Below are 13,373 nucleotides of genomic sequence, written 5' to 3'. Positions count from 1 at the left end.
TGTAATTAAAAGCACATAATGTTTTTTTTGAATAAGGTAAATCAAACAAAAATTACTAATGGACTTTAAGCACTCACCGGCGCGGGCTCATGGCACATATATACCTAATTATACCTAACTATACGACAAATTCTGAAACCTCGTGTCCTGCGTCGTTGCATAATTACATTCCACTGCGAAAATGTCTTTCTTTTGAGACTGGAAACTAATAATTTTGAGGTGTATCTCATGTTACGAGATTCAGCGGTTTACAGACGACAAGATAACATCATAATTAGCAGATGCAACGCACATATCAGATAAATTACACTTTAGTCATACTGCGTGTGTGCATAACTAACGAGATTTTACCGGCGATGACAAACGACTTGTGAATACGACCAAAGCTAAGACACCGAAATGTATTCACAACTGCACAGTTTAAAGAAATGCCCGAAATACGCATGAAATAAATGGTCCAGGCGATGTAACTTTCCATGAAAATCTAAAAGCAATTAATTCAAAAACGTCAAATGAATAATCAAAGCAAATTGTAAAGAAAGATTCAGTGTAAAAAGGAATATGAACGAAGTGAAAACTTTAGTCCTTGCAATTCTTTTATCGTTAAATATTTTATTTTTCTCCTCCCATCCTCTCTCTCTCTCTCTCTCTCTCTCTCTCTCTCTCTCTCTCTCTCTCTCTCTCTCTCTCTCTCTCTCTCTCCCCTTTAGATATCTTTATTTCTTTCACTGAATACAGCAAGCTATGCATGTATGTATGCTTGCGTGCGTGCGTGTACGTGTGTATGTAACCGGGCACACGAGGGACTGCAATGGATACAAAGTGAATAAACCACTACTTCTCCATCTTGTCGCATATTCCTGTCTTCTATTAGTTTTTCTCTTTTAATTTGTTCTTGCTCTCTCTCTGCTAAGAAACGTGTGATCACATTCATTTCACCCTTCAGATAAAGACGACTTGTTAATCATCCTGTTCCTTTATCAGATTCTTGTGTGCACTGCGTCCGTCTTGGAAGTCTTAAACGCAATTTCGTATTTTTTTTTACTTTACAGTGATAGGAAATGCGCAATCCCGTTTCTTTCGCACGTCAGGTGAAAGTGACTTTTTAATAATCCCGTTTTATCATGAGGTTCTTGTGTTTATTTTTCTCAGTTCTTGAGACGTCGGTGTTATAGAAGCCTCTGATGTAATGTGACTGATATATATTTGCAAAATTTTACTTATATTATTTTCATACTTTCCTTTTATGGATTTCAGTTTGCTTTTTTTCCTTGATTTGTGCTCTTATCTATAACAAATGTCTTCATATGCTTATCTCTTTTAACTTATCTGTAATCTCTCTCTCTCTCTCTCTCTCTCTCTCTCTCTCTCTCTCTCTCTCTCTCTCTCTCTCTCTCTCTCTCTCTCTCTCTCTGTCTCTCTCTCTCGCAGATGTAGACGATAGTAGATATGTTTAGCTTCTTAATAATGTTTTAAAAGACTGTTTTATATTATAACAACATTTACAAGCTGAAAAAGAGAAAAATTCGACCGGTTACATATCTTTTCACATGAAGGTGAAAACACACACACACACACACACACACACACACACACACACACACACACACACCGTTTTGTTTAACCATTATCTCTTTCTCAAAGCTGCGATTCTTCCGATGTTGCCACATCTTCGTAAGAAACTGTCGGTATAAGAGAGAGAGAGAGAGAGAGAGAGAGAGAGAGAGAGAGAGAGAGAGAGAGAGAGAGAGAGAGAGAGAGAGAGAGAGAGAGAGAGAGAGAGAGAGAGAGAGAGAGAGAGAGAGAGAGAGAGAGAGAGAGAGAGAGAGAGAGAGAGAGAGAGAGAGAGAGAGAGAGAGAGAGAGAGAGCAATCTATTTACTTGTTCACCACTACGAATAATTCCACATGTTTTGCTTGCATGAATAACTGCTGCATCATTGTTAAACTCTCCGATAGCCGTGTCCTGCAAGCTTGCCAAATACATCATCCTTCACTCTTCCACACGACTAAGCTCACGCAAACATTTCCATAATTACACAAACTTTCCTCGCCAAATTCTGCACTGTCTTCTAAAAGAAAAAAGAAAAAAAAATATGAGGAATCTGAAACTATATTCTTTTCTCTCTCTCTTTCTTCTCACACACACACACACACACACACACACACACACACACACACACACACACACACACACACACAAAAAAAAAAAAAAAAAAAGGCTGGTGATAAAAGCTTGGAAATCAGGTTGTAAACACTGTTCATGTTTTTTTTTAGTTGCAAAATACGTAAATCTTTCCTTCATAAACTTCAAAACTATAGTATAACTGACAAAAATATTAAGGATAAGGGGAAACGAAAGAGACTTTAAAAAGAAATAAGAATATAGTGAAAGGAATTATATTAAAGAACAATGAAAACAAAAAAAAATCAATGAGAATAAGGGGAACAAAATAAAAATTAAGACAATCCTGATACTGAAGGCTTTGCTGCAGCTAAGTAATGAAGAGGGCGAGAAAAAAATAGTAAGGGAGGACTATTGGGTGGAAAAAGTTACTAAATTTGGAGAAATAAAAACACAAATAACCTCTCTCTCTCTCTCTCTCTCTCTCTCTCTCTCTCTCTCTCTCTCTCTCTCTCTCTCTCTCTCTCTCTCTCTCGCTCGCTCTCTGGTAATCGTTCTTTCCAACAGCAGGAAACACATCATGACAGATGAACACTTGTTACGTACCTCCTGCTGAAGATCAAAGGAGTTTTTTCGAGCAGTAGAAAAGTCAAGGTAAAGGAATGTCACTGTGGGTTGTCAGAGAAGAGACGGAGATGGCAGATGCGACAATCGTGAAAATTAAATAAAAAAAAAAAAAAAAAGCACGTCAAACAAGGAATAAGGGTGGCGAAGAAATATATGAATCCATCAGGGAATAAAAATAAGAAAGAAGAAGTAAGAATTAGAAAAAAAATATGGAAAGAAGGGGAAAAAAATATCACTGAAAAACTCTGCGGATTAGAATACAAGGGGAAAAAAGAAGGAAGTTATGAACAGAAGGGGAGGAAATGATAAAGGAAGTGAAACGCGTAAGCCGAGGCCTCAGCAGGAAATATTAGGAGGAAGAAGGGGAAGCACAAGGGCTTAAGATGAATACATTAAAGAGCCGTGAGGGTTACTATGTGCTCGAAACATTGTTATTAAAGACTAATATATACAAGACCTTGTTCATGAGAAAGAAAATTTACTGATGAAAATTACATAAATCAATGGTTATATTAGTACTGGGCGTGGAAGTGGAGATAACAGTGATAGCTAGTTATTCAGTAGTATTAGTAATAGTGGTGGTAGTAATGGTGGTGGTGGTGGTGGTGGTAGCAGTAGTAGTAGAAGTAGTAGCAGTAATGGTAATATTGGTGGTAGTAATAGTAGCAGTAGTGATAGTAATGGTAGTAGGAGTAGCAGCAGAAGTAGTAGTAGTAGTAGTAATAGTAGTAGTAGTAGTAGTAGTAGTAGTAGTAGTAGTAGTAGGAGTAGTAGTAGTAGGAGTAGTAGTAGTAGTGGTGGTAGTAGTAGTAGTAGTAGTAGTAGTAGTAGTAGTAGTAGTAGTAGTAGTAGTAGCAGGAGCAGCAGCAGCAGCAGCAGCAGCAGCAGTAGTAGTAGTAGTAGTAGTAGTAGTAGTAGTAGTAGTAGTAGTAGTAGTAGTAGCAGCAGTAGTAGTAGTAGTAGTAGCAGTAGTAACAGTAGTAGTAATAGCAGTAGTAGTAGTAGTAGCAGTAGTAGTGGTAGCAGTAGTAGTAGTAGAAGAAGTAAATGAAATAATGGTAATAGTGGTAAAACAAAAGTTGTCGTTTTTGTAGCAGCAGAAGGAAAAGCAGAGTAGCTGAAGACATCAGGAAACGAAATAATGAAAGAAGAAAAAAAGGCAATTATGCACGTCAAACTCGATTAGCTACAACCCTAACCAACCGAGAGAGGCTGAGAGAGAGAGAGAGAGAGAGAGAGAGAGAGAGAGAGAGAGAGAGAGAGAGAGAGAGAGAGAGAGAGAGAGAGAGAGAGAGAGATGGAACGAGGATTAAAAAAATAAATAAAATCAGGATTAAAAAGAAAAACGAAATCTTAGGGAGTAGAAATTTCTACCCTTCTACTTCTCTCGTGGGGGCAAAGTTACTTAGGAGACAAGCGCATCGTGGTGAGGAACAGGAGGGAGGAAGAGAAGGCAGGCAGCAGAAGTGTAGAGGAGGGAATGAAGGAACGGGAAATGGATGAGGAAGGCAGGAAGGGCGAAGGGCTGGATGAGGGACTGTCCGTGGAGGGGTAATGAATGGAAAGAAGCGAGTGTTCTGTGTCAACGAACAGAGAGATGAAGGAGGGCAGTAAGAGTGGAAAGGGAGTGAAGGAAGAGGAGGAGCAGGAGGAGCAGGAGGAGGAGGAGGAGGAAGTAAAGATGGAATGTGACCAGGAGAAAGATGGTGATAAGAGAATAGTGTAGACAATAAAGTTAGTGAAAAAGGAACTTGATAGACCTTACGTGAAGGAGGAAATGAAAGGGAAGGAAGGAGGAAGGGAACGCAAGATATGACACGAGAAAAAAAAGCGAGAGAGAGAGAGAGAGAGAGAGAGAGAGAGAGAGAGAGAGAGAGAGAGAGAGAGAGAGAGAGAGAGAGAGAGAGAGAGAGAGAGAGAGAGAGTAAAAATTCAAAATAATGAAAAATTAAGACGTAGTATGATGGAAATGAGTAGGAGAAAATGGGGGTGGTAGTGGTGGTGGTGCTGATGGAGGGGCAGAAGGAAGAGGACGACGACGACGAAGAAAAACAAGAGAAAGAAAGGTAGATAAGAGGGACAGGAGGCAAAATAAAATAAAAGGGAAATGGAAGAGATATGAGAAGGGGAGAAAGAAAGGAGAGAGAGAGAGAGAACAAACTGGGATGACAGGGATGAAAAACACAAAAAGAAAAGAGGGTACAGATGAGAAAGAAAGGAGTAATAGGAGGAAGAGGAGGAAGAAGAGGAGGAGGAGCAGCAACAGCAGGACGAGGAGGAGGAGGAGGAGGAAGAGTGGTTAAGGAAGGGAAGAGGCAGTCTGACTACGCCTGGAAACTCCTAATGGTTCTATATTTCATCCAACACGAGGGACTTGACGAGCCTTTCCTTGTAGCAGACTGACGGCCGTTCCACACATCCTCCCCATATCTGTCTGCCTGCGTCTGTCTCTTTCTGTCTTTCTGCGTTCTGTTCCTGCCTCTTCCTCTCCCGGCCTCCCTGTCTCTGTTTAGAGCTGGGGAGCCAGAAGAGCTAGATGCAGTAGGAGTGGCTTCTAGATTAGTTCAGCATGTGGCAATTACAGTACTATATACTATAAAGTTATTTTAGCAGCAGTCTAATTTTAGTTAATCAAAGGATACTTAGGCGATGCTTCTCAATTGTATGCAATTATTAACAGATCAATAATAATTGTTGTTTTGTTATTAGGAACCGAATATATCACGCAATGATGAAAACAAAATATAGCGATTTATAAATGCCAATAAAGTATTAAGTAATTGTATGATTTCATCAATATATTCATTAAATTAGCCTACAAAATCTATCCATTGTAAATCCTCAAATCTAGGATTTCATTATAAATGAAGCCAATGTTAAGTGGTCAAAACTAAATCTCGTTAGTATATTCATTTCGGGAAAGCGCCAGCCAACGAGGAAAAAAGACCATACAAGTGGATGTTGGCGATGCTTTGAATAGTAAAATTATTTTTTATGGTTATCTTTTTTAAACAAAAAATACCTGACACTCAGAAGTCCGCGTACATAAAACTAAACTTCAAGTAATCTTAATTTTGAAAAATAAATCTAAACGTGCACAATATAAAACTATTAAGATAAATGTAACTGCCTTATTGTCTGAAAACAATTAGGATTTTTAAATTGTAAAACCATTTTATTTCGAAGAAAATTCAGGAATAAGTATCAAGACACACAATTTTAAATCACTCTGACGCATTTCTAAATGTTTTATAAGACTGGAAAAATAATAATGATTCCATCACCAGGTATGTCACAGAGAGCGGGTCTAGCTGCTTCTTTGATAAATGAGTTAAACATTTGACCAATTCATATAGTTGTAAATAACAGCCCATATGAAATTATTTCGTTGGTGTTCCATTCTCAAAATGTTACAGAAACTATAAGTAATGCAGACATTATAAATAACATTTAATTTAGTTATCTTTCTTCACATTAGCAAAATGTTTCCAGAGATATTTCTTTACAAGCAGAATTTACATTGGAAACACATACAATCCCTCTGTATGTGAGAAAAAGAAACAAGATAATAAAGTTTGAGCGTAAAAGATTAACTGAATCCAGTGATGTTAGTTTTTCTTCAAAGCCTACTTGGAAGTTGCTTATTTCAGCCGAAAAAAAACATCTGACATTTTTTAGAAGTAACTCTCTCTTTTCTCCTCTCCGTCCCTCACCCGCTCACAACGAAGTGCCACATCTGTGCCTCATTTTTCTCCGTAACTTCGTTCCTCCATCCATTTCATTTCCCCACCTCTCCATTCTCTCGCCATAACGGTATTTTATTACATGTTCGTACAAAATATAGATATTCGCGCGCGCACACACACACACACACACACACACACACACACACACACACACACACACACACACACACACACCACGACCGCCAAGTGATCCTTTGAAAAACCTGCTGCACCTCTCTGAGTTATCAATCCCTGTGTTATCGTGCGCAGTTCATATCAGTCCTGTCCCCAGCCCATGTGACCGTCGGCATTCTCGTCCCCAGCAATCTCCTGTTTGGTCTTCCGCCACAGTTATCTCGGTGATCGAAATCGAAAAGTTCGCATTTCTAAAACCTGAGGCACATGAGCCATTCGGGACGAGCCTCGGAAGTGGACCAGCCTCGACAATTAACCAGCAAAGTGTAAGGAAGAAAACATTTCGCTGCAGTAAAGTTTTGTTTGCAATTCTTTCCCCGGACATACGGTGGAGCAGCTTTGCACCAAGTTTGTCAAGAAGCAGGTCATGTGTTCGTGAGAGAGAGAGAGAGAGAGAGAGAGAGAGAGAGAGAGAGAGAGAGAGAGAGAGAGAGAGAGAGAGAGAGAGAGAGAGAGAGAAAATAACGGTCTCTTCCAGTATATCAATGACACCCTGCTAAGCGGCCGTGTGTGTGTGTGTGTGTGTGTGTGTGTGTGTGTGTGTGTGTGTGTGTGTGTGTGTGTGTGTGTGTGTGTGCGCGCGCGCGCGTGTGTGTGTGTGTGTGTGTGTGTGTGTGTGTGTGTGTGTGTGTGTGTGTGTGTGCCAGCGCTTGCTACAAAAAACTATGCCTCTCTCTACACATTGTTATTTACTCGTGGCGCCCTCGTTTAGCAAGGGGTGATGGTGGTATTCGGTAATGGAAAATGATGAGTGGTGCTGCAGGATATACGAGTAGGTAGGCGGTGACGTGCAATGGTGAAGCGTCACAGGTGGTGCTGGGTATGATAGCTGGTACTGAGTGAGTGATAGGAGAGCATAGGGATCATAAACGATAAAGGTGTGATGCATGATGGATGGGTGGTGATAGTCAGTGAAGGGGGAATGATGAGTGGAAAGATTAAGGTGATGGAGTTGAAGATGATAAGTGAAAGAAAATGAAAATTTATGGTTTATAAGATAGTGATGGGTAGAAGAATGACGGTGAAAATGATGATGATAATGGGTGTGGCTATGAAGTGAAAAATTAGTGATAGTGGTAGATAGGCATGGGGTTAGTAAAGATGATGGCGATGATAGTGATCTGGAAGATAGTGTGGGGTGAGAAATCGCGAAATGGACAAGTGCAACACACACACACACACACACACACACACACACACACACACACACACACACACACACACACACACATACACAAACAAACAAACAAACAAACACACACACAAAAAAAAAAAAATTACTTGGTTCCGCGTCCCCTCGCTCGCTCCACTCTGTCCCGTAAGTGGCCTGGGCCTCAACAGAGTCTCGCCCACGTCCTCTTCCAAGATAGAGTTACACCATCCAAGAGGGTCCACACGCTGGTCCTCGGATTTATGTCTGGCAAACATCTTCGATGGACTGGCTGGCATCCTTCGTCTTTGTATGTTCCTACCAATCTAAAGTGACTTGAAAATAATGATAGAAGTAAAACCAGGCTTAAGTTGCTTTCTACGTCCAGGTGTTGCGGTCCTGTGTCATGTACCCAAGAGTCTGGTTTTGGCGTGCACTGTTGAAAAGATACAAATGACACACGACAGACCCCGACATTAAAACGTAGATTCAATGTTATGGTTAATAAGAAGATCCTCAATGCTCTGCGCAAATCGCTTCCCATGAATCCATTGTTTATTCACTTTGGTCTCCCCTCCAGACGCAGCCACCCCGCTGTGATCATCCTTCCTTCCAGCTACACTTTGACCGTACAACTTTTACGTTTATTTTTCATATACCATATTTTTTTTCTTCTTTTATTTATATACCATAAACCTTTCCTATTTTTTTTTTTATCAACTGCTCTGATAGAAGCAAGTCAAAAGATTTTTTTTTGCGTTTTTTTACTCAAGTTCCAGTTTTACGAAAGTCTTTTCGCACTAAACTTTTATCGTGGTTTTTACTATATGACTTATAATTCTAAAATTCTTCCAGCCTCTGCTGCTGAAAAGGAATGAAAGAGAGGGCGGGGTTGGCTTGGCTCAGCGAGCCATCCTCCCGAGCCTGAAGACTCATGCGAAGGTAGTAAAGATGCACATAAATAAGTGAACATGAAGATTCAATCCCTGCTTATTCCGACGCTGAGCACGCACTTCCCCCACTTTATGCCTGACATTACATGCATTTACACCATAAAAGATAGAAAAGTCGCCTCATTTATGGACTCCAAGTAAATTGTGTGAACACTCGTTTTCTCACTAAATATGTTTATACGGAAGAGCAACCCCACTGCACGTCTTCTCCGAAGGTTTGGGAACACCTCTACTTCATTTATGTACTTTTTCACTGCACTCTTGTGTATATGAGCATGCCGATGACGATAATAACACGTACGCATGTGTTTATATGTATATATGTGTGCCTGTGTCTGTAGCCCAGCAATAATTTTAATGCACCTACGTACAGTATTTTCCTCCCCTGTTTCCTTCTCTCTCAGCCGGATTTCCTGAGGCCAGTATTTACTGTGTATTTTTCTATGCTTTGTTGTTTTATGGAACAGAAAGGTTATGGGGGACACTATCACGAATCATCTTTTTTATCGTAATTGTGATCATAAACGTTCTACACATATTTTCTCACATCATGATGAAAATAGTGTGTGTGTGTGTGTGTGTGTGTGTGTGTGTGTGTGTGTGTGTGTGTGTGTGTGTGTGTGTGTGTGTGTGTGTGTGTGTGTGTGTGTGTGTGTGTGTGTTTTATTTTCTCATAAAACACTGAGTATTTCCTCTCACTTTTAAACAGTTTACATTTCGCTTCACTTCACTTTCACAATTATTTTTTTTAATTCCATATGGTATGACGTTCAGTGCAGTAAATATATAATACATGTCCCCTTGTTAAATTTTAGTAAACGACCAACATTTTTTCCCTTTCTTAGTTTCCTTCCGTTCGTTCTTTCTGTTTCTTTTGCCTTCACAAACTCCCTAATTAGTGTCCTTCTTCCCTGTCCTGGTCCGGTTGTTCTCTTTCTCCTCCCGGAGACTCAGAATTACCACCGCCTGCGACTCTTTGTTCCGTCACATGTCCTCTCCTCGGTTCACCTCCTTCCTTGCCTTTAATTCCTAGATAATTACAATTTTCCCCTTTCTTTCTTCTTCTTCTTCTTCTTCTCTCTCTCTCTCTCTCTCTCTCTCTCTCTCTCTCTCTCTCTCTCTCTCTCTCTCTCTCTCTCTCTCTCTCTCTCTCTCTCTCTCTCTCTCACACACACACACTAGACTATGAAGATAATATTTTCATATCTTTACACAGGCACGTTAGAGAAAAAGCATTTTCGTTGCCTTATAAATACTACACACATATTTAAAAACAAACTCAAGACTAACCAACCAACTAAAGAAACAACAGATATATAATAAATGGAAGACGTCACAATAACCTGCGTTCTTTAGGGTGAGTTGGAAGGAGTTCTCTCATAGTTTAGTGCCAAAGTGTCAATATTTAAAACTCACTAATGGTCACCAGTGCATATCAACTCATTATACGGTGGCATATAAGAGCACACCTTTACGTAAGAAGACGACACTCACTGAAAAAAAAAGTAAATTATAGTACATGAGTATTCATTTCAGTAATGGAAAAGCATAAAAAGGAGAGTGTTGATGCCCATGAAGATAGGAATTTCTCTCTCTCTCTCTCTCTCTCTCTCTCTCTCTCTCTCTCTCTCTCTCTCTCTCTCTCTCTCTCTCTCTCTCTCTCTCTCTCTCTCTCTCTCTCTCTCTCTCTCTCCTTGTAATCATTTCATAAGGTCACCACAGTCTTCTCTTCAGGTCCACGTATGCACTAAACCCAGCAGGCCGCTGCAACCCTCCGTGCTTGCCACAAAAGGTCATTTCCACCCTCTCCCTAATCTCTTCCTCGTCCGGCCCCACGCAATCTAAGGAATTTCTAGTGGAAACGCACATAGAGGCTGCATTGCGGATGTGAAAGGAACACATGCACGCAGAAAGTCAGAGCCTCGAAAAGAAAAAAAAAAAAAAAAGCACACATACAAAGAAAGTCTCCTGCAAATTGGTGAAAAAATGGAGGATGCTAGAAAAAAATGTTCAAACGTGTCGAAAATGTCACCGTTCGAAGTTAACGTTCCCTCGTTTTATTTTCCTTCTTCGCTTCCTCGGATGGAAAAGTGGCTGCATGACCTGTGGATATTTTTAGTTTCCTACCCCTGAAGTCTCGCCATCCCTCCATGCATCCCTTCCCTCCCTCCCTCCCTCCACTGCTTCCTTCTCTTATAGAGACTCAGCGACACTAATGTACAGTTCGAAATTCTGTGCTAGAAGAAAAATGCGCAGAATAAACTAACATGAAAATACTGTGACGCAATTTGGAGTAAACGACATGTATTTGTAGTAAACATCAGTGTATATCAAGTATATACAAGCATCTGTTTTAAAATTTGCTAATTAAAAATAAATAAGTTAATACAGAATATATGGCACAAAACTTTACAACGAACGTTAACTGTGAAGCGACTTCATTTTCAGCAGCAAGTGAAACATGATATTCAGTAAATGAAAAGATCCACGAAAAAAGTCAAAAAGCTCAGTCTAGATCACTAAATACCTGCTTGGTGATCTCTATGAACGAGAGAGAGAGAGAGAGAGAGAGAGAGAGAGAGAGAGAGAGAGAGAGAGAGAGAGAGAGAGAGAGAGAAAGAGAGAAAGAGAGAGAGAGAGAGAGAGAGAGAGAGAGAGAGAGAGAGAGAGAGAGAGACAACGTAAGTGTCCTCTTAAAACCTCTGTGTTTCACTAATTTCAGTTGTACCCTAATTGTCTTAATTATTCTCTTCTGCGCCAAAGGAAAACCGTAAACGTCTCTTTTTAGGAGTCCGTTATATTGTTTATATTAATGTCTGGCATTCAGAAGGGACAGTAGTGTCATCACTGGGGCACAGCGTGACCTTATCAGCCCCCGCGCCGCAGACAAAGGGCCCCGAGCTCTTCCAGGACTGTGAGAGCGTAGAGCGCGCTGACCGGATGAGAGTTTTAGTGCAACAGCTCCTGTGGGCAGATTTAGTTATTTTTCATCCTTTCAGATTTCAATAGTACCTTTGACATCACATTTATGGATGTTTAATGCTAAGTAGGTTTTAACTGCTGTGTTGTTCTGGATATTTGCCGTGTAAGCTTTGTGCTGAATGTGAAATTGCATAATAAATCATGACCTGCTGTTCCTTACTGATCTGCAAGACTAGACATGGAAATTAATGTAGACATACGGATTCCGCAGCGGTGATTCAACTACTGACCACATCCCATCCACATCATTAATTATGTAGAAGAAAAGAAAATATGAAGAATACACTTGCACGGAAAAAAAAAAAAAAAAAAAAAAATATATATATATATATATATATATATATAATATATATATATATATATATATATATATATATATATATATATATATATATATATATATATATATATATATATATATATATATATATATATATATATATGCATGAGATGGCCTTTAACTCATATATATATATATATATATATATATATATATATATATATATATATATATATATATATATATATATATATATTATATATATATGAGATGGCCTTTAACTCAGAAGAAATCTTAGCAGCTGTGGGAGCGATCAGAAAATAAGGAGGAAAGGAAACATATTATGTATTAGCATTGGAATAAATATATAATGAGAGCACTGTCATTGAAAACTACTAAAGTGAGCAAGAAAATGCCTTGAAAGAGAAGTTCCAAAAATACCTACACTATTTCTTCCAAATTCTACACTACTTTTAAAAGTAATTAAAGAAAAAAATAAATGGAAAGAGACAGGAATTAAGATAATTTCTTACAACAGCGTAACAGACGACAAATTTAAAATAAAACGTTAAATAAAAGAATAGAGTGCCTGTGAATAGATATTGAACACACGCAAAAAAAAAAAAAAAAAAGAATCAAGGCTAAATGGACATAAAAAGCCATGGGATGGAGAGTTGGGTAGTATTCCATTACCACTTCAAAAAATAGAGGTTTATAATTTGTGTCTTCTAGCAGTTCATAAGGATCGGAAACAAGTTCATATGAAAAGTTCCTTACGTGCGAAATTACTCGAACTTTTAGTCGCATGAACGCATTTTTTTTTTTTTTATGATATAGACCCTTTTATTATTTTATCTACACTAGTTATGCTCTTCCTCGTTGAATAAATAATAGTTATCAGTTACCGAGAGGTTAGTCGATGAAGATAAGATATAATATAATTTACATACACCCAAGAAATGTATACAGATAACTAATTATATGAGTTTATTTTAGTAACCAGATTCCAGCTTTCCAAAGCATTCGATGGAATGTGTCGCGGAATTACTTTATATAACTCGACGTAGTGATGTGAAGTAAACGGCATTGAAATTAAAGGGAAAATCAAAGCTGTTTTTCGTGTATTAATTCACAATACCAGAGTCCCCGCCTCTGTTCTACCCTGTAAAACAGTATATCCACTAATTACATAATTTTGCTATCCATGTGTTTCCCTTATTTTTCAGGACGGAAAGCCACGCACCAGAAACTGCGCAGTCCTGAAAATTTAACAATTCCTTCATGTACGTTTATACAGTAGCTCTTGTATAATGGACTATGTTTCAGATTCTCTCAGT

The 13,373-nt window shown here is 38.9% G+C and overlaps 1 protein-coding gene across 3 annotated transcripts in view; it reads right to left on the bottom strand.

The window, feature by feature from the left end:
• The window catches only part of LOC135107207 (uncharacterized), a 57,401-nt gene that overhangs the window by 18,205 nt on the left and 25,823 nt on the right, over window positions 1-13,373 (bottom strand). The window contains exon 4 of one of the 3 annotated variants that reach the window (XR_010271652.1): window positions 7,953-8,257. The exons of 1 other annotated variant lie outside the window; for it this stretch is intronic. Coding sequence is in view for 1 of the 2 variants with exons in the window: in XM_064016878.1 (XP_063872948.1) it covers window positions 11,579-11,738 (160 nt within the window). In the remaining variant the exon portion in view is untranslated. Of the gene's footprint in view, window positions 1-7,952; window positions 8,258-11,477; window positions 11,739-13,373 lie in introns of those variants that run through there. One more of the 3 variants, XM_064016878.1, reaches the window with a different exon arrangement.

Source organism: Scylla paramamosain, chromosome 15, assembly GCF_035594125.1.
Source record: "Scylla paramamosain isolate STU-SP2022 chromosome 15, ASM3559412v1, whole genome shotgun sequence".
Lineage (NCBI taxonomy): Eukaryota > Metazoa > Arthropoda > Malacostraca > Decapoda > Portunidae > Scylla > Scylla paramamosain.
Note: the sequence above shows the minus strand (reverse complement) of the source record. Positions and strands in the feature narration are given on the sequence as shown.